Raw genomic sequence first — 19,917 nt, 5'->3', positions numbered from 1 at the left:
TCTCGTCGCAGATGACGAGGTAGCACTGCATTGCATTCTGAACGGCTGCTGCAACCTTCGTGTACCGTTCTACATTCGGGTTCTGTGCCTCAAAAACTAACAGTGCCTCCTCAAGTAAAGAAAATCCCCTTGGCGTTTCCTGGGTCGTGAATCTCTTCGGTTCTTCAGTTACTTCTCCCTTCTCTTATCTCTCTTCGTCCTTTCTCTGGGCCTCCAATTCCATCAGGTCCTCATTAGTAAGCTCCATGTTCGCATCTTGGAAAGTTTGCAACTGGAAAGTTTGTAAGTAGGGGATTTACTGTATAAATATGTTCCAAATAGTGCACAGGACACACTTGTACTGAAAAATATTTGCTGTTTATATGAAATTCACATTTAACTGAGCGTTGTCTGTTTTATCTGGCAACCCTGCTCAAGTGGAATGCATGTCTCTGTGAAGTGATGCAAAAGCAAGTCCTTGCAGGGAACACTCTGGAGGAAATGGGCTTTTCAGGTGGCCTGCGGTGTCCAGGGAAAAAGGAAACTGCTACAGGGACAGTCGCCCAATGTATAGCAAGGTTAAGAGCACCAGCTCAGAGCTGAACAGATTTGGACTCAAGTCTGGGCTTCATCATACATCAGCTGTGTGACCTTGGGCAGGTCACTTAACCTCTCTGAGCTCACTTTCTTCTGTGTAAAACTGGGGCTGCTTTGAGGATTACATGTGCATAAAATGCTTGGCTTGGTTCCTGGCTTTGCTCACGGTGGCTTTGTGACAGTGAGCTGGTCCTTCCTGCTCACGAGTGAGTGCTCTTTCTCGAAGGAACCATAGTGAGAGCCGGAGGTGGACATTGCACCAGTATCTGCTCTGGACCACGGTTCTTAGAAAGATGTCCTGGCTGGAAAGCAGAGATCCAGGGTAACAAGATGCAGCCTCCAAGCTTGTTGGTTCCTCAGAAATATTAATTCCAGGGGAATTCCTGGTCCACTCAAATTACCCGGCAACAGCTCGAGTTCGGGAAAGGATGACTTTTACTAAAAAGCTGACAGGAACGTTCACAGCAGGGAATTCTGTGTCTTCCAGCGGTGCCTATGTTCGTAAAGCACAGAGTGTTCACGATCACCTGCCCAAGCCTTAGTGGGGGATCTGCGTGCTGGAGGGTTGGGGTGTGAGTGTGTGCACACACGTGCACGTATGTGTCTGCAGCGGGAGCTTGGTGAAGGCGTGGTGATTGGAGCATTTGGACTTGCAGTTTATGGAGCTCAGTGGGGGGTGCAGTTCTGGAGGCGCTCAGTCTGCTCAGCTGCATCCAGCTCCATCCAGGCCCTGGTGGGGACGGGGCCCGGAGCTGCGAATCGTACACGGGTTACGTTAGTCTAGAGCAGGGTCAGCACGCTTTTGCTGTAAAGGGCCACCTGTCATGCAGCGCAGCCGTTCTTCCATGGACGAATGAACGGGCGTGGGTGTATGCCGATAAAGCTTTATTGGCAGAAGTAGGCCACTGGCCCCCTGGCCTGTAGTCTGCCTAGACGTACCCCGTCCACGAGGTATCTGGCTCCCCGGGCTGTCTGTGGGGAGCAGTCGTGGTGCCCGAGGTGAAGGATGGAGCAGAGCTCGGAGAAGAGGGGGTTGGCTGAGAACAGCCACAGGCTGGCAAGGAAGTGGGGCCCCAGGCCCGGCCGTGGGACAGGCTGTCCCCCTCCCCCACCCCACCTGCCCTCGAGGGACGCAGGAAGGGTGGGCTCAGGAAGGACCCTCGTGCCGTGGCAGGTGTGGAGAGCAGCCTGCGGGTGACCCGCTGCCGGCAGATCCTGCAGGGCCTTCCAGAACACAACTACGCCGTCCTCAGCTACCTCATGGGCTTCCTGCACGAGGTGAGTGTCCAAGCCGGCCCTGGCGGTGCCCCAACAGACCAGCATCTGGTTCCCACCCTATCTCTGCTGTGGAGCCCCACCCTGGCCCCAAAGGACCTCATCCAAGGCCTGGCCGGGTGATAGCTCCGTTGAGAAACCTTCCCGGCCGCCAGGCAGGTCGCCATGCGCTCCTGCTGCTCCCGGGCCGGCCGCCCTCAGTGGATGCTCAGACCCTCTCGAGCGGGTTCCTCTGCTCCCATGGCAGCTCCTGCCTGACCTGAGTGGCGGGGCACGGGGGGCAGGGGGAGGGGGACGCGCCCAGGCCCGGATGCTCGGGAGAGTCTCACTGCTGGTGTGTGGCCTGAGCAGGACCTGCCTGTGAAGTTTCATGAGTGTCCTGGGGCTGCCGTAGCAAGTGCCACACACGGCGGGGAGGGGGTCTTGAGACTATAGAAGTGTGTGCCCTCATGGTCCGGAGGCCAGAGATCGTAGAATCAAGTTGTCAGCAGGGCTGCACTCCCTCTGAAGGCTTGGGGGGTGGGGGTGGCTTCCTGCTTCCTCTGCTCCTGGTGGCTGCAGGTGCTCCGTGGCTCATGGCTGCATCCCTCCCTCCCCATCTTCCCTGGCCTCCTCCTGTGTGTCCCTGTCTCCCTCTCTTTTCTCTGATAAGGCTGCCTGTCATTGGATTGAGGGCCCAGCTGCGTCATCCAGGGTGATCTCGTCTTGAGGTCCTTAACTCCATCTGCAAAGACCCTTTCTCCAGTAAGGTCACCCTCACAGGTTCTGGGTGGGCTTACCTTTTGCGGGGCTGCCATTCAACCCCTTGAACTAAGATAAGAGAATGCCAGTGAGAGAAGCTCCTTTCCTGGCTCTGAGTCTGGGCTCAGCTGCACCCCTGAGACAGAGCGGCAGCCTGTGAGGTCAACAGGGGGACCTCCACCCTGCAACTCCAACCCCCTCGCCCCCAGGCCCACGGCCCCCATTGTCTCTCACCTCTCCGGGCCCTTTGTGGTTGCGTGTGGACACGGGTGCACCAGGCAGGGCCTGGCCGTGTGGGTCCGGCCGGGGACCCCGAGCTTCCGAGCACCTACGGTGCAGAACATCACGAGGGAGGCTTGTCCAGGGTCTTCAGGTTTCATGCGGGAACCCTGCTCCGAGGCAAGTGGCCTGAGGATGTGATGGCCAGTGAGGGGGAGGGGACCTCCGGGCAGAGCTGGTGCCACATGCTGGAGTCCGTCTGCTAGCGCCACCTCTTGGTTTTAAAATAAACTGCTTCATCCCCATCTCCATCACTTGATTTCATCTCTCAGAGATCAACTCAGAGTTTCTCTCCCAAGCCTCTTCTTGTCTTATGCTTCATTTTCCTGAGCTGGGGACGGATTTGCTTCTCTGACCTCCGGCACGTCCCTGACATTCACACATCCGGTGGGGCTCGGCGTGGCAGGATGTTGGCCCTGGTGCACACCTGCAGGGGGCGTGGGGGCCCTGCTGTCTCACTGAGACAGGGCTTGGACATGTCTGGTCATCCTTTCTGGATCTGCGGGGACCGCCTGCTTGTGCCTCCCCCCCACCCCCACCCCCGTTTCCGCACTCCCCTGACACCTGTGCCTTCTGATTTCTCAGAGGTCCTGGGACCCGGGAGCCAAGGAGACCAGGCTTTGCCCTCAGATGAGCCTGTGTGTCCCCCCCGGCCACTAACTTGTTATGTGACCTTGGGCAAGTCTCTGGCACCTTCAGGGCCTCAGTTTGCTCATCTGTAAAATGGACTTGAAGCACCCCATTTCCTGGGATTGCTCTAAGTGTTGGCTGAGATGGGCAGGCAGCCCCTTCGGGGGTGGGGGCAAGCTCCTTACACCCTCTCGTCAGCCCTCCCAGAACCCCTGCGTGCCAGCTGGTCTGGTCTGTGCCCGACTCACTGGCCTGAGCACGGAGGTCAGAGAGGTCATTGCCTGGGAGACACCAGAGGCTGTACTCGTACCCACTGTGCAGGAGTCCCGCCTCCTGAGTGCCCTGGAGTGAAAGAGGAGACTTGCAGGGGGTGGGGAGACTCTGGAAGGAGATCACAGAAGGTCAGGGTCAGAGGGCCCTCAGGACACCAAGGCTGATCCCTTCCTTTCACAGATGGGAAACTGAGGCCGGGACGGGGAGGTGGCTGCACAGGGTCACAGCACTGGCTCGTGGCTCCCAGCCCTCTTCCCGCCGCACAGAACCCACGGTCACGCCCCTTGTCTCACCTGTGTTCTCGCCCAGGTGTCCCAGGAGAGCATTTTTAACAAAATGAACAGCTCCAACCTGGCCTGTGTCTTTGGGCTGAACCTGATCTGGCCGTCACAGGGGGCGTCCTCGCTGAACGCCCTCGTGCCCCTCAACCTGTTCACCGAACTGCTGATCGAGTACTACGGGAAGGTCTTCAGCGGCCAGGAGGCGCGCGGGGCCCAGGCGGACGGGCCGGGCGGCCTCGGTACCAGAGGCTCTGCCCCAGACGGATGCACTGGAGACAGACCTGCCACGGGCCTCCCCAGGCCCCCCATGCCCCCGCGTCCCTTGACCGCGGCTGGGAGACTCCTCTAGGGCTGGAAATATCAATCAAAGCCTATCCTTCTGTTTTGTAAACTTGCCATTAAACGCACTTCTAGTGAACCTCCTGGTGAAAATCCCGTGGTTCTGATCCTTCCGCCCTCCTCCATGTCTGTAACTGCGGGCTGAGACATTGTGGTGGATCTGTTAGCGTCACGACTCAGTGTGGCTCCAATGAAAACGGGAACCTATTGGCTGGGGCCTGGGACCCGTCGTCTCCTGCAGCCGTGATGCCGTGTGACAAACCACGCAGACCCAGGGACTTAAAACAGCAGCTGTTTGTTACTGCCCGTGAGTCGGCGGGTCAGCCAGGCAGTTCTGGTCCCGTCGGGACTTGCTCAGCCTCGGGCTGGAGGTCAGCTGGGGAGACTCCGCTCTCCTGCACGTGTCACACTTCCCTTTAGTCGGCTGAACGGGACACGTTCCCGCCACGTGGGCCGAGGTCCAGGCACGAGCACTAGTGCAGTGGTTTTCGAGCTGGGTGGTGTCACTTGTGTTCACACCCCATTAACGAGAGCTGGTCTCATGGCCAAGGCCAGGGTCACAGCAGAAGGGCAAAGGGCTTGGCACGGGGAGGTGGAGACCTGGGGCCGCCTGTGGTCTCAGGCAGGCCGGCCCCTCAGCATTGCAAGATAGGTCTTGTGTTTCCGGTCCCAAATGCAGTGAGGAACGGTGAGAAGTCGTGGTTCCACATTCCCAGCAGAAAGCCCCCACGTTCCCTGATTGGCCAAGCTGAGGTCACACCCTGGACGGATGCCAGGTCAGGGGCAGGCACTGGCTGGCTGCCCTGTGTCGTGTGCCCCGTGCAAGCCTGGCAGGGAAGGACAGGTGGTGCCCCAACAGGTCAGTGTGCTCAGGTCACCATAACAAGTACCACGGACCAGGACCTAAACAACAGGCACTTGTTTTCTCACAGTCGCGGAGGCTAGAAGTCCAAAGTCATGGTGCCCGCAGGCTCGGGTTCCGGTGCAGGCTCTCTTCTTGGCTTGCAGACGGCCACCTTCTCGCCATGTCCTCAGGTGGTAGACGAGAGAGCTCTCTGGTCTCTTCTTAAAAGAACACAAATGAGGACACTCATGGCCTCGTTTAACCTTAACTCCTTCTGTAAAGGCCCGTCTCCAAATACAGCCACACTGGGGGTCAGGGCTTCAACACAGGGATTTGGGGGGGGGGGACACAGACATTCAGCCCATGACACCGACTAATAACACCCTTGTAACGGGCCTCGTGCCACCCTCCGCAGAGGGTCCGCCACGTGTTAGGCACTGCCAAGCCCTCCACGCTCTCGCCACAAGGAGGAGACGGCTGCCGGGGAAGCAGAGGGCAGATGTCCACAGGGGATACCCCGTTAGCCTGTCCGTGCCTGGGAAGGGATGTTGACACCCAGCTAAGCAGTGACCCCGGGGGTCCTGTGGACTCTTGGGGTCATTCAGGGCTCTCTCTGGAGCGTGGAGGGTGTGGGCACCTTGCTCACCTCCTGCCTCTTCTCACCTCCACGTTCACTCCATTCCCTGACCTGTGGTGTGCAGTCCCCTGCCCTGCCCGTCCTCACTGTCTTTAACAGAGGGGACGTGTGCCCACGGAGCCGTCTCCCAGTGTCTGGCAGTGAATGGTGCCACCTCGTGCCGAGGACCAGGCAGACAGAGAGCAGGGGCGCATCTGCGTGTTTCTCTGATGCGGATTCCGTGCTGAGTCCAGGCTGGAGAACAGAGTCCCCGAGTCACAGTCATTCAGGTGGTGAGGACATCGGTCCTATTACAGCTTCTAGGGCAGAGGAGGTGGAGCTGGTCGTGGGTGCTGGGAGAGGAGACCCTCCCTCTGACAATAATATATCTTCCTGCAGAGAGGGCGGCTCAGCCCGTCCGGGTGGGCGTGGTTGGGGGGCTGAGCCGGGACCCTCCTGCGGGCTCGGAGGACGACACACATGGCCATGCGGGGGCACAGGCCAGCAGGGAGACCACTGCCCTCCTCGCCAGCCCCTGCCCTGTGCCAGGGCTGCTGTAGAACCCCTTCCCCACCTGCCTCTTCAGCCTCATGGAGCCCGGCTGGTTGGGGGTTCACGGTTGGGGCTTGAGGGGCTTTAAATAACACCCGTCTTCGCTGCCTGGGCTCAGAACACGGAGGAAAAGGCAGACTCAGGACCGCACCTCTGCCCAAGGGAGCGTCAAAATGTCTACTGAGCTGACTGGGGCCCTGCCTGAGTTCTGTCCGTGGCCAAGAGGGCTCGCTAACTAGTCACCCTGATTTCTACAAATGCCTCCTGGTCACTGGCCCTGGGCAGTGACCTCCCAGACACAACCATCAGAATATTCCCTTCTCTTCCTGAGGGTGGGGCGGGGGTGGGGAGTGGGGAGAGAGGCCTGGAGGATTCATCCTCCCTGATGAAGTTTCTCCCCCATGGGGCAGGTGGGCATCTGTGTCTTCTCTGATAGTCTCTTTCCTGGTCTACAGATGAGGGCCTGGAGGCTCAGAGAGGTAAAGGGACGTGCTCTAAGTCACACAGCTTGGACGTGACAGAGCCGGGATTCAGGGCTGTGCAGCCCTGTGCTGCGGGGGCCAAAGGGAGGGATGGGGGCCTCCGTCTCCCCACCTGTACAATGGGGGGATTCACACGGTACGCTCCCCTCCAGCTCAGAAACCACGCAGCCTGAGCTAGAATCAGCTCCGCCACGCGTCCGAGCAGGTTTAACCTCCCCGTGCCTGCTTCCTGTCTGAGCACAGCTGAACGATCCAGTGTGGACCTCAGGGCTTGTCTGCCCAGTGTTTACAACAGCTGAGACCTGGAAACAGCCTAAGTGTTTCTCGATGGAAGAATGGACAAAGAAGATGCAATTATGTATACAAAGGAATGTTATTCGGCCATAAAAAATGAGGAAATCCTACCATTTTTGACAACGTGGATGGACCTTGAGGATGTTACGCTAAGTGAAATGTCAGGCAGAGAAAGACAAATACTGTATGTTCTCATTTAACAGGTGGACCAAAACCCACCAAGCTCATAGAAAAAGAGATCAGATATGTGGTCACCAGAGACAGGAGGTGGGGGGAGGAGGAACTGGAAGACAGTGACCAGAAGTTACAAACTTCAGTTTTAAGATAAATAAGTAGTAGGGATGTAACATACAACATGGTGACCGTAGCTAACCCTGCTGTGTGTACAGAGGGAAGATAAGCGAGTAGATCTTAAGCGTTCTTATCACAAGGAGGAAAATTCTTTCCTTTTATTGTACCCACATGAGATGATGGATGTCAACTGAACCTCTCATGAGTCATTACACAATATACGTAAATCAGACCATCATGCTGTACGCCTTAAACTTACACAGTGATGTATGTCAATTATTTCTCAAAAAAAGTGGGGGAAAAAAAGATTTGTCTGCTGCCACACTGTACTTTGAACATTTCCTGATTGTTCCAGAACTGTCTACATCTTTGGGTTTAAAACATGTCTTGGTCGCCCAGGCGGCTGTCCACACCCCTCCCTCTGTGTGTGGACCACCCCCCCCTCCGCTGGGCACACCTCTTCCGCAGCTGTAGTCGCCCTAAGCAGAGGGCTTATGTTTGCAAAAGCTCCCGGAGCTCAGATGTCGGAGCCCCGCAGCCTTCCACGTGGGATGCACTTCAGAGGCGTCAGCCCCTGTTTGCCCCGTGCCAGCCTCCCCAGGCTGGACGGCCGAGGCCTGTGCCCTCATGGCTCCAAGGCGCTGGCCCCGCGTCCTGGGCATCCGTGGGGGCTCCCAGGGCCTGCTGGTCTGAGCAGTATGGCCTGTCTCCTCCCAGCTCCCTCTTCCTCACCAGTCTCTCTGCATCCCTCTCCTGGTTCTGGTTTGCTCCCCTCCTCCTCCATCCTTCTTTATCTGTCTTTGCTGTTCCTTCCTTCACCCTCTCTCACCGCTAAGCTCGGCCAGAACGATTCCCTTGTACAACTTGAAAAGTGATGATTGTTTCCTTTCTTTTCTGTTCTGCTACAAAGCCTTTTTCTTTTCTCTTTCATTCTTTTTTCATTTTTAAAAACACAACCCTCCAGCTCCAACCAACCACAGCCAGGCACTGGGGGCTCAGACCCCAGCCCAGAGGAGTTCAGTTCAGAGCCCAAGACAAACCCTCTGCCTGTCTCCCCAGCCTCAGCCTCTGGAAAAGCTGCCTGGCATCTGCTCCCCCGCCCCCAGGAAGGTGTCTTGTTCTCATACAATTCAGAACAACCCAAAAATGGCCTCAGAGTTCTGTTGCCAGGGAAAAAAAAAAAACCTGAAATAAAAATGATGGCTCCCCTAAGAGCACAGCACCGTGAGCACCAGAATTAACAAGGACATTAAATCATATCTCATGCATTATGCAGAAAGGTTTACAGTGTGAAGTGCATTTGTGAAATATACGTATCAAATTTTCTGCCTCCGAGGGGTGGCCCCGAGATGCTCTCCTGTGGCTGCTTTGATCACCGTCCCCCTTTCACAAACGGTAATTGTGGAATCCTACCTCTGGCACGCATGGCCCTGTCACCCTTTCCTTGTATCAAAGCACAATTTCTGCAGCAAAAGAAGTGATTATGGTGATAATGTGTTGGAGACACACGTGGTGCGTCTGAGCCTAAAACAATGAAATGTGATGCAGAAATGAGGGCTCCAGGGTGTCTCTATTGACAGGACATGGAAATAAATTGTCCAAACAATCACTTTTGCAGAAATGACTGAGATTTTAAGTGACTGGAGAGATTAGGCTGGCTGCCCAGTACTTGTAGCTGACATCTACCAGGAATGAATGAATCCTGCCCAGAACAGAAACGTCGGTAGGCAAAGCAAGTGGCCGGTCTACCCTGAAGGGATCCAGGCTGCCATTACTGGGGGAGCAGGCACCGGGCTCCCCACTTCTGGCACAGCTCAGACCAGAGCCGTGTGACCCTGGGCGAGTCACGTCACCCAGTGCGCGGAGTTCAAAGTCGGAAGGCTCAGCTTGGGTTTCTGTCCTCCACATGGGAGTGTGGCTGGGGTAAGTCCTTCGAGCTTTTTCTCACTTGTGTGATGGGAAGGGCAGTCTCCGCTCTGTGGTTCCCTGTGTGCTTTTTAGCATCTGCTTTGCACCATCTCACATTTACAGAAGTGAGTAAGATACACTGCCTGCCTTCCAGGGACTTTGCAGAATAGTTGGGGAGAAAAGCAAATAAATGCACAAAATATGTCCTTTTAGAGCTACCGCAGTGCACACAGGACTCAGGCAGGTGCAGGAGAAAGATGGGAGACGGAGGAGTGTCCTGGGCAGCTCCTAGGCTTGAGCTACATGGGCCCCTGAGGGTGGGGTCCCCGCCTGCTGTAGAGAAGGGGTGGAAGAGGCAGGGCGAACCCTGGCTGTTGGCTTGATCACAAAAAGCTTTACTGTTTTGTTATCAGAAAAATAATTGCTCGGGGGAAAAAAATTCACTGACAGGAGGTGCAAACAAAGAACGTGAGCGTCATTTAAAATTTTACCACCCAGCGAGAACCATTGCTAATATTTTGAGGCGTGGGCACTTTCCTGCACTGCTGGCAGAGATGTAAATTGGTACAATCACAATTTAGCAAGCTGGTGAAGTTAACGCTGATCTAGCAATTGTAAGTCGAGGGAAATAACCAAAAAGTAGGTATAGAGCGTTACTGCAGTGTTGTTGTCAAAGCAGATAATTAGGTGCAGCCCGAATGTCCATCAATAGAAGAAATGGCAGATGGATGAAAGTTACCTTGGGGTGGTTGAGGGGTGCCCCGCAGGTAAAATGGATAAACTGCGTCTGTATGTCTGCACATGGCTAGATCTCCAGATACTTTGCTGAGAGAGGAAAAAGTTGCAGAATGATAAATACAGGGCGCTATCACTTGTGTAAAGTTTTACAACTTCCCAATCCTATATATATAGTTTACGAGTTGAAAATATTACACGTTGGAACAATATACAGAAGGAATTTTTAAAAATTGAGTAGGAAGGAGACATACCAAATTCCTCATGGAGGAGAAGAACAAAAGGGTCTTTTTAACTTTTACTTTGGTCTATCTAAGGTTTTGTAAGGATTCTTAGTATATCTAAGTGTTCTGCTTCCAGTATGGCTGAATAACTATGTTGGGACTTGACTTTTCCACAGACGGCATCTGTAAACTCCAGACAAACTACAAAAGAACAAAAGTAAACAAAGAGGAAATCAGCAATGACTGGAAGCCCCTGCAGAATGAACCAGGACAGACTCTGGAGGGAAGTCCATGCTTAGAAAAGTGAATGGCCTGGAATGAGGTTCCAGGGTGTGGCTTTTACCCTGAGCCAGGCCGAAGCTGTCAATTCTGATAGAATGGCTATATCAACAGTAGAAAATGACAGTCTTTTTGGCTTGAAGAACAGAGGAAAGAGTTGGGACAACACAGTCACTAGAAGGTGGGGTAGGCGATTCCAGACAGGAGAGAGGCAGACAGGGAGAGCCTGCTGTACACATAAACTCTGCTCAAAGTCCTGCCTGAGTCCTGAGCCACATGGGCAGGACGGCCACCAGCTAATGATAAAAGAACTAAACTGAGATTTGAGCTACCAGTTGACAGAGTTTGCAGTTTGAGTTCATCCAAGTTCAATGCCTGCTAAAGCAAACACAGCCCAGCACTCTTCAGAGGAATATAACAGAACCCAGGGTCCCCACAACATAATATCCACAACATCCAAGATATAATTAAAATTTTTTTCATCATATGAAGAAATAGGGAAATGCAACCTGCTCTAAAGCAATCAATGGAGACCAACCTTAAAATAATGCAGGTGTTGGAACAGCAGTCATGAATGTTAAAGTAGCTGTTATACACATCCTCAAGTATATAAGGGAAAATATGCCTAAAGTAAATGAAAAGAGGAAATCTCGGTAGAAAATAAAAACGAAAATCATTAAAAACACAGGGAAATTCTATGAGAGCAAAATATAACATCTGAAATTATTTTAAAAAGAAAAGAAAAAGGAATCCATTGGTTGTATTTAATAGGAGAATGGAGATGATAGTAAAGAGTTATCTTGAATCTAGATTGATAGAAATTACCCATCTGAAGAACAAAAAGTAAAAGGATTGAGACATTATGGTCAGAGCCTTAGGAACCTGTGAGACAATGTCAGAACATCACACACACACGTAATTGGAGCTCCAGAGGCAAAGGAGAGAGAGAATCGGACACAAAAAAATTTTGAAAGTTAATGGCCAAAAATATCCCCAATTTGGTGAAAGACATACATTTTCAGATTCAATAATCTCAACAAGCCCCAAGATGGATAAAAATCAAAGAAAAATACACCTAAACACACTATATAGAGACTTCTGGAAGTATCCTGAGAACAAGGAGATGCCGTATACAAAAGACCAAGGACGGAAGTCAGCTGACTGATCAGCAGAAACTATGAGGCCAAAAGACAGGAAAACAACATCTCCTTCCGATACAATAAAGGAGGGGAAAGGAGGGGAAAAGTGTCAAAACAATTCTATATCAGCCAAAAATACTCTTCAAGAATGAAGGCTAAAGAAAAACTCTTTAAGTAAAAGAAAACCAAGGAATGTTTTCCACTGGCAGATCTGCATTACAAAAAAATGAGGAAGGAATTTCTTCCAGATGATGGAAGTGACAACAGAAGGAAACCTGGATGTTTAGGAGGTGATAAAGGATGTTGGAGACGATAAATATCTGGCCTCCAGCCATCCACACGGGACCCATGACGTGACCGGTGTCCAGTGTCCAGAGAGGCCGAGTGGCTGGGAGCCACCGCCCAGGGTGAAGTCACCTGCTGGCCGGGTGACCTGGGTGTGTCACATTAGGTCCCTGTGCTTCAAGTCCCCTGGGAGGGGCTGACTGGTCAGAGCAGGTCCAGGAAGAAGCCAGGTGGGGGTGGGGGGGGCACACAGCAGGTGGTCAGGGAACAGGCTTCTTGGCAGGATGGCACCGCGGGCTCTCCACTCCATGGGCTGGGCGAGGGTAGACGAGGCAAGTGGGGCAGCCCTGGGGGGTCCCCGGGAGCAGAACTGCAGGGAGGCTGACTGCAGACCCCTTACGGAAAGGTGTCTGTTATGGGCTGAATAGTGTCCCCCCGAAAAGAAGCTGAAGTCCTAACCCCCCAGTATCTGTGAATGTGACCTGATTTGGAAATAGGATGACGAGGCTTATGTGAGACGGTTAGGATGGTCCTCACGTGACTTGTTCTGATGCAAAAGGGAAAACACACACAGGGAGAAGGCCGTGTCAGGGGGAGCAGAGAAGGGGTGATGAGCCTGCAGAAGCCGGAAACAGATTCTGCCCCACAGGAACCAGCCCTGCTGCTGACACGTTCCTCTCAGACTTCCAGCCGCCAAACTCCCTGCCTTCGTGAAGCAGACAAACCATACGAAGGTGACTCATAGTAGGTTATGAAAGTCTCAGGAATCAGAGCGGGGAAGTACAGAAAATGCCAGGTCTTGCTGAGGGAGCCTGGGGGCAGCTGTACTGGGAGGGGACTGTGGTCAAGTCCTCAAGCAAGTGGGGGAGCCAGCCAGGGAGACGGCTACAGAGGAGCAGGCACGTGAGGACACAGCACGTGCAAAGGCCCTGTGGCAGGAGCAGGCCCAGTGGGTTCCAGGTAGCCCACGGAGGCCACGTGACTGGAACAGAGCCATGAAAGTGGAGCAGAGCAGGAAGGGAAGCTGAAGGGGCCAGAGGAGGCAGGTCCTGCGGCCTTGAGGACTTCAGCTTTTGCTGAGCAAGGAGGGATAGCAGGGGTGTAACAGAGATGCTGTCACGCTGGCTGCCCTGGGACGGGGGAGGCAGTGGTCACGGTATCCAGGAGAGAGGATGGCTGAGACCAAGGCAGTGGTGGGGGTGGCGAGACACGGGCACATCCTGCTAATCTGAGGGCACAGCTGACAGATGGCCAGTGACCAGGAGTGGAAGGCCGGCCCACGTTTTAGGAAGGCTAAATCACCCCGGGACGGGGAAGGTGCAGGAGGGGCTGGCCTGGCGGAGACCAAGCCATTTGAGATGCCATCAGTGGGGCTGGCTGTGGGCAACTGGAGTCCATGGCAGAGGTCCAGGCTGGAGATGAAGGCTGGGGAGCCACCAGCACAGACACAGGAGCCCGGAGGCTGGACGAGGGCAGCGAGAATTGTGGCGTGGCGCGAGCACAGAGCCCGGGCTTCGGCACTCAGTGATCAGGCAGAATCAGAGCTGGAGCTGTCCGACTCTGTCACCTGGGCCAGGGGGGAGCAGGACCCCCAGTGGGGGCTCCAGTGGGCAGTCACTCTGTATTCACTGCCACTCTCTGGCCACAGCTGACTGGCCTCTGTACAAGGTCTGCAGCAAGGATGCAGGGGGTCTGGCTGCCCAGCTTGGCTGTTCCCAGTCTGACTAAGCCCCAGGGTGGTTGTGGGACCTTGGTGCCTCGCTGCCCTGCCTGGGGAGGCAGAGAAAGCATGCTGGGGGGAGGAGGAGGAGGAGGGAGGGAGCCGTGTGGACATGGCCCCTGGGCTCCGCCCCGCGCCTGGCCTGGGTTTCCATTACTCGGGAGCATCAGTCCTGGCCCTAACAGGTGAGTCTGCACCTCCCGGGGTTGGGGAATCTGTGCGTGCAGGGCCCCCCAGAGCTCTCTCCTCCCTCCCTCGGGGTGGGGTGAGGGCAGGACCCTGATTTTCAGCCTCTCCGACTCCCACCTCCCTGCCCCATGTGCTCCCAGAGGCCTCTGTTGAAGACAAGGAAACGAACCACAGGGCTTTGAAATCATCCATCGAGTTTAATGCATCGTACAGAAGGAAAACTACATTGGCATATTTAAGACAAACACTTTTTCTCTATCCTCACTATCCATCGGACGGTCCTCCTTGGCCCAAAAAACTAAGTCTCAAGACACATTGGCAGCTACCCCTCCCGGGTCCAACCTTCCATATCCTCCCATTACATTTTTTAAACATTTAATTCAATCCATCCCAGAAGAAAACAAACCAACAAAAAAGGAACCTGAAGACATTTACATCGCAAGCCACGCGGTTATGCATGATTGGCATCTCGAGTAACCAATATATAAGACGTGTGTCTCACAGTTCACTTTGTTCATCAATAAAAGAATATAAAAATCTTGTTCAACCCCGTGTTAAGTGTATTAAAATAGATCTGTATCGTACAGCACAGTTTCTCCCGGAGTCGTGAAAATGACAGGAGGGACCATGGCAGTCTGTGGGCTTCCGGCCAGCCTCCTTGCTCTGCACCTGGCAGCGTGCGTGCGTGCGTGCGTGTCTGGGGCCAGGTGCGCACACGCACACGTGTGTTCAATGCAATTCGGCACCGTGTGATATGCTGGGGGTGAGAGTCCTGGGGGTCCCAGGTGCTCCTCCTGCTGTGCTAAGTCCCTTGGGACTGGAGAAGCCAGTGGGCATGACAGGCCTGCTCCGCCCACCCCGGACACAGGAGCCCTTTTAGGACGGCGGGCACCCTCCACTCTCAGGGAGACAGCAAGAGGGACCCTCCAGTCTCCCGAGGCCACCGCCCTCTCTTCTTCCCCTCCCCCCACTTCTTAAAAAACCCTCTGGGTCCCCCCAGTTTGGCAGCCCCCCCAACCCGAGGGGATTTCAGTTCATCCCTGGCAGCAGAGACCACTGTGAGCAGGAAAAGAAGTCACCAAGTGTCCCCTTCACATTAAATATCTCACAATAAAAACGCCATACAAAAATGTAAAGTTATTTTTTTGGCATAGTGTCTGTACTGGCAAGAAAAGAGGAATGGAATACTTGATCGGCTCTTCGAAAGGAAAAAAGAAAAGGCTTCAGTCGTTCAGTTGAACGATTCAACCCAAAATAGAAAAGCTGCCAACCGCCTTCCCAGCATGTCTGCAGCTCCATCTCACCCAGAAACTCCGTGAGAAAAAGACACCAAGGGCAAGATGAGTCCGAAACGGCAGCAGAGGAGGGAGGCGTGCAGCGAGGGCGCCCCCAAGACCAAGGGGCAGGCGGAGGCCTGGCCGGCGACAGCAGTGTCTCCGCGGGAGCCTCCTTCAAGTTAAATTCTGAACGCTAATAACACTGACGACAGGGGCCGGGTGCTCTGGAAGGCCTGGCACGAGCCCGGTGGCCCCATGAGGGTGGGTGGCGGAGTCTACCTAGATTTGCTACCTGCCTCTCGCCTCAACTAGCTCTACAACTTGGCTACGTTGTGTCCTCGGCTCCCCTCCCGCAGGGCATCGTGGCCCTTTTCTCTCCCGCGGGGGTGGCATGAGGCCAAGGAGATGGCTGCGCCCAGAAGCCGGAGGCCCGGGCAGCCCCCCCAACAGCTGGGAGCTGAATCTGTGCCCCCACCTGGCTTCCAGGGGTCCCATCTCACCTGAAGGGTGCAGGACTCCACCCCTACCTGTCCTGGCTCTAGGACTCTCACTCAGCTCCTTCTCCCTTCTTTCCTGTCTCTGTCTGGTTTTATTTTTGTCTGAAATTCATAGTGTTTATGAATTAAGGCTGACAGAACCCTCAGGTCTTGTGAGCAGGGTCCCAGTGACTTTCCATGGGTGTGAAGACAGGTCCCTTGGGGTCAGTTGTGGTCCTGGGGGTGCTGGAGGGCAGAGTGCATGGCTGCTGCTGAGGGCTTGGTCCAGGGCCCGGCCAGCAGCGGGGCAGGGCTGGTGGTCGTCATGGTGACCTGGAGCATCTGCTCACCCTGTATCAGTCTCAGGAGGGCCCGCAGGCGGTCCAGGGATGACTGGGTGCCCCTCTGCCGGGCCAGCAGGCTCGTCTTAAGCTCCAGGCATTTCTGTCCGGGGAGGGTGTCAGAGAGAAGGATCTCAGAATTCAGCCATGCAGATCGTCTGGGGCAGCCACCCCTCAGCTCTTTCTCCCAAAGCCCCTCCCTTCCATTGCAGAGACTGAAAGAAACCAGGAGGAGGGCCTGACACACACCAGGCAGAAGCAGAAAATAGAATTAATGACAGCCAGACCTACGGAAGAAGTTTGTGTTCAAGCTCAGCGCTGGAAATGGTGTTTGCGCAGGAATGTGGGAAGGTTCTCCCTTGTGGTTGTGAGGCTGCCTAGCTGACCACATCTACCTCTCCTGCTGGAGGAAGCTCGGAGCCTGTTTTGGCTCAACTGCAGCCTCTGTGGAAGACCTTCAGATTGCTTGGCCAGCTTTCTACTCTTCCTCTTGCCTGTTGTGCTCATGGCTTTTTCTAGCCTTTTACATATTATGGCATCAGAGTACAGTGATTAAGGACTGATGCTTCCAGTTAGAGTTTTAATCATTCACTGCTGGGCCAGATACCTTCAGCTCCCTGAGACTGTGTCCCAAACCCTTAAGACAGGAATAATCACAGAGCCTCTTCATAGAGTTATTGAGAGGATTAATTGAGATACTACACTTAAAGAGTTTTACCACTGCCTGACACCACTGTTACCACCACCACCACCACCACCACCATCGTCACCACCATCAGCACCACCACCACCACCGTCACCACCACCACCACCACCATCACCACCATCACCACCACTACCACCACCATCACCACCGTCACCACCACCATCACCACCATCACCATCACCACCACTACCGTCACCACCACCATCACCATCACCACCACCATGTTGTTTACCACCACTCTACAGAGAAGAAATCATTGTGTTCACTTTATATAAGAAGAAACTGAGGTTCAGAGATGGTCAGGGCCTTGCTGAGGTCTCAGAGCTGAGAAGGAGCTCAGCCAGATGCTCCACTGCTTGATAACTATTTGTCAAATGAGTCACACAGCTGCCTTCTCCACCTGCTGACTCTCTGAGTGATGTTGGTGAGTCTGTCTTCTCCTGGGGCCTCAGTAATCAGACAGTGATGCTTTGGATCTACAGCATCTTGTGGTTCTAAGGGCAGACCCCACCCCGCCCCGCGCACCTTCACCGCGGAAGCCAGGCGCCGGTCCCGCTCCTCCAGCTGCTGGTGCTCGCTCTGCAGCTCGCTGCCCCGCTGCAGCAGCTTCTGCTTCTCCTCTTCTTTGACTAGAAAAGAGAAGGCCAGGCCCCACAGGGAAGTGCTGGTGAGCAGGGGCTGGGCCGTGGTGGGGCAGAAGAGGCAGAAAGAGTCCTAGGCCCATGCCTATAGGTCACTGTGGCCACATCCTTCTGCAGGGGCCTGTGGCTCTCACTGGATGCACAGGGACTGCCCTGCACACAGGACTAGTCCCAGGGTCCCTCTTTTCAGACCTTCGGACCAGAACAGACTCTGCTGGGCCCAAAGCGAGTCCAGTGACCTGGGGGCGGGGCTGGAGAGAAGGGAGTTGGTGTCCTTTCCCAGTTCCCGAGGATGTCTCACCTGTCTTGTGGGTGACGTAGGAGTGCACGATAGCCAGCATCCCGGTCCAGGGCACACCTTCGTCTTTCTTTAAGGCCTGGAGGGCAGACGGGGCACTGAGCCAGCGGACAGGCTGGGGCCCGCCACGCCCTGGCTGTGTAACCCAGGAGGGGGGGCACGAGCTCTCTGGGCTGTCATAGCCACGCTCTCCCTAGGTCCCCACAAAACCCAGGGTGACAGGCACTCACAAGTGTTAGTGTTTTTTGAAATAAAGATGACTCCCCGATGATTTTACAAGTAATACATTCTGTAGAAAAGCATACTGTTTTTAAATTCATTTATTTTTTGGCTGATTTGGGTCTTCATTGCTGTGCGCGGGCTTTCTCTAGTTGCAGCGAGCAGGGGCTACTCTTTGTTGCGCTGTGCGGGCTTCTCATTGTGGTGGCTTCTCTTGTTGTGGAACATGGACTCTAGGCTCACAGGCTTCAGTCGTTGCAGCATGCAGGCTCAGTAGTTGTGGCTCGCAGGCTCTACAGCACATGCTCAGTAGTTGTGGCGCACAGGCTTAGATGCTCCGCGGCATGTGGGATCTTCCCGGACCAGGGCTCGAACCCATGTACCCTGCACTGGCAGGCGGATTCTTAACCACTGCGCCACCAGGGAAGTTCCAAAAAGCATACTTTTAAAAAAGCATTGCTACTTCCCACCAGCCAGCCACACACACGTATTTTCTCCCAGGATTTTTTTATTCTGCGCACCGTTTTTTCTCAGACGGCTGATGATCAAACTATACAGCAGCTATAAAACCTTTTATTTTTATTTATTTATTTATGTACGTATGTATGTATGTATGTATGTATTTATTTTTGGTTGTGCCGTGGCATGCAGGATCTTTCCTGACTAGGGATCGAACCCACGCCCCCTGCAGTGGAAGCATGGAGTCTTAACCCCTGGACCATCAGGTAAGTCCTATTTTTATTTTTTTAAAATGTAATCTCACATAGTGAACAAGTCCCAACGAATCTAAAAATCCTTGTAAAAGATCATTTTCAACGACCACATAATATCTCACTGAATAAAGCACTGGAATGTACTTCACCAGCTCCTTGTGGGGAGGCCAGGCTGTCTCCACCTTTTCCCTTTTACAGAGAAAACCTGAGGGGCTTCTTTTTGCACAGAACTTTACCTGTATTGAACTATTTCCTTAGACTCTACTCCCCAAAGCAAGACCCTGGGTTTAAAAGAGCGCCTGCTTCACCACGTCATCACCAGAAAGGAGTATCGTCACTTTTGCTAATTTGATAGCTTTTCATTTGCGTGTCATTATCAGAGAGATCAAATGTGCTCACGGGCACTATTTTTGTGGTTTCTGCTTCGTTGGGTTCTTCCCCGGGGGCATCTGGAGTCACGAAGTCAGACAGCTGCAGAGGGATACCTCTGCTCACTCTGCACCCGCGGTCCTCCGCTGGCGATGTCTGAGAGGGCCAGGATGGGGGCTGCTGTTGGCATCCAGTGGGTGGAGCCAGGGATGACGCTGAACACCCTGCAGCGCGCGGGACAGCCCCCCACAAGGGATCACCCCGTCCCAAACGTCAACTGAGCTGCGGTCACAAAGGCCTGTTCCTCACCCGGCCCCTCCGTGGCCCTCCCCGTCTCTGCTCACAGTGGAGAAGACCCAGGAAGCAGAGAGGGTTCGCGTGGCCTCCGATGTTGTGCCCGGTGAGGGAGGGCCCTACAGTTCAGGAAGAGGATGAGGGTGAGGGCGGGGCCGCCCACCCGGGGACCCGGTCTCCCGTACCTTCTGCTGGCACCTGGGGCACACCCACACGCCCTTGGGCGCCGTCTTGAGGGGCGGGTCCAGGCAGCTGAGGTGGTAGGCCCCCGGGCAGGTGCCACAGGGCTGCAGGTTGGCCCCTCGCTTGCAGGCAGCACAGTGCTCATCGTGGGTGATCTCGTTCTGGAAGAGACAGGAGGGCAGGAGGCGGGTCACTGGGGCTGGGAGTGGGGGGTGGGGACAGGCAGCTGCCACCCCAACCTGCCCGGGACCCAGCTCTTCCGCCAGGATTCTCAGCAGCTCTGGGAGAGAGGAGTAAGCCCCGGGGAGGGTGGGGAGGAGTGACGGCGACGTGGGCACAGGCCTGGAGACCAGGAGAGGAGCCGTGTCTGGGGCTCCTGCCTCAAAGCCAAGGCCCCTCCAGGCCTGTGGGCTCTGCACGGCGGGGCTCAGGCTCGAGGCATCTCCGG

General features: G+C 54.6%; 2 protein-coding genes across 3 annotated transcripts in view; one reads left to right on the top strand and one right to left on the bottom strand.

Moving 5' to 3' along the window:
• Positions 1-4,404, top strand: part of ARHGAP8 (Rho GTPase activating protein 8) — a 95,861-nt gene extending 91,457 nt beyond the window's left edge. The window contains exons 12-13 of the mRNA XM_057743326.1: positions 1,751-1,854; positions 4,084-4,404. Of these exons, the coding sequence (XP_057599309.1) occupies positions 1,751-1,854; positions 4,084-4,404 (425 nt within the window). The remainder of the gene's footprint in view (positions 1-1,750; positions 1,855-4,083) is intronic.
• Positions 4,405-14,145: 9,741 nt separating this feature from the next.
• PHF21B (PHD finger protein 21B) overlaps positions 14,146-19,917 on the bottom strand; it is a 102,672-nt gene continuing 96,900 nt past the window's right edge. For both annotated transcript variants that reach the window (XM_057741959.1, XM_057741960.1), the window contains exons 10-13: positions 19,472-19,630; positions 17,695-17,770; positions 17,278-17,381; positions 14,146-16,149 (exon numbers count right to left, since the gene is read on the bottom strand). In XM_057741959.1, the coding sequence (XP_057597942.1) occupies positions 15,931-16,149; positions 17,278-17,381; positions 17,695-17,770; positions 19,472-19,630 (558 nt within the window). In that variant the 3' untranslated portion in view covers positions 14,146-15,930. The remainder of the gene's footprint in view (positions 16,150-17,277; positions 17,382-17,694; positions 17,771-19,471; positions 19,631-19,917) is intronic.

The sequence above is a fragment of the Hippopotamus amphibius genome, chromosome 7, assembly GCF_030028045.1.
Source record: "Hippopotamus amphibius kiboko isolate mHipAmp2 chromosome 7, mHipAmp2.hap2, whole genome shotgun sequence".
Classification (NCBI taxonomy): Eukaryota; Metazoa; Chordata; class Mammalia; order Artiodactyla; family Hippopotamidae; genus Hippopotamus; species Hippopotamus amphibius.
The sequence above is the reverse complement of the archived record's forward strand: the minus strand, read 5'-3'. Positions and strand labels throughout refer to the sequence as shown.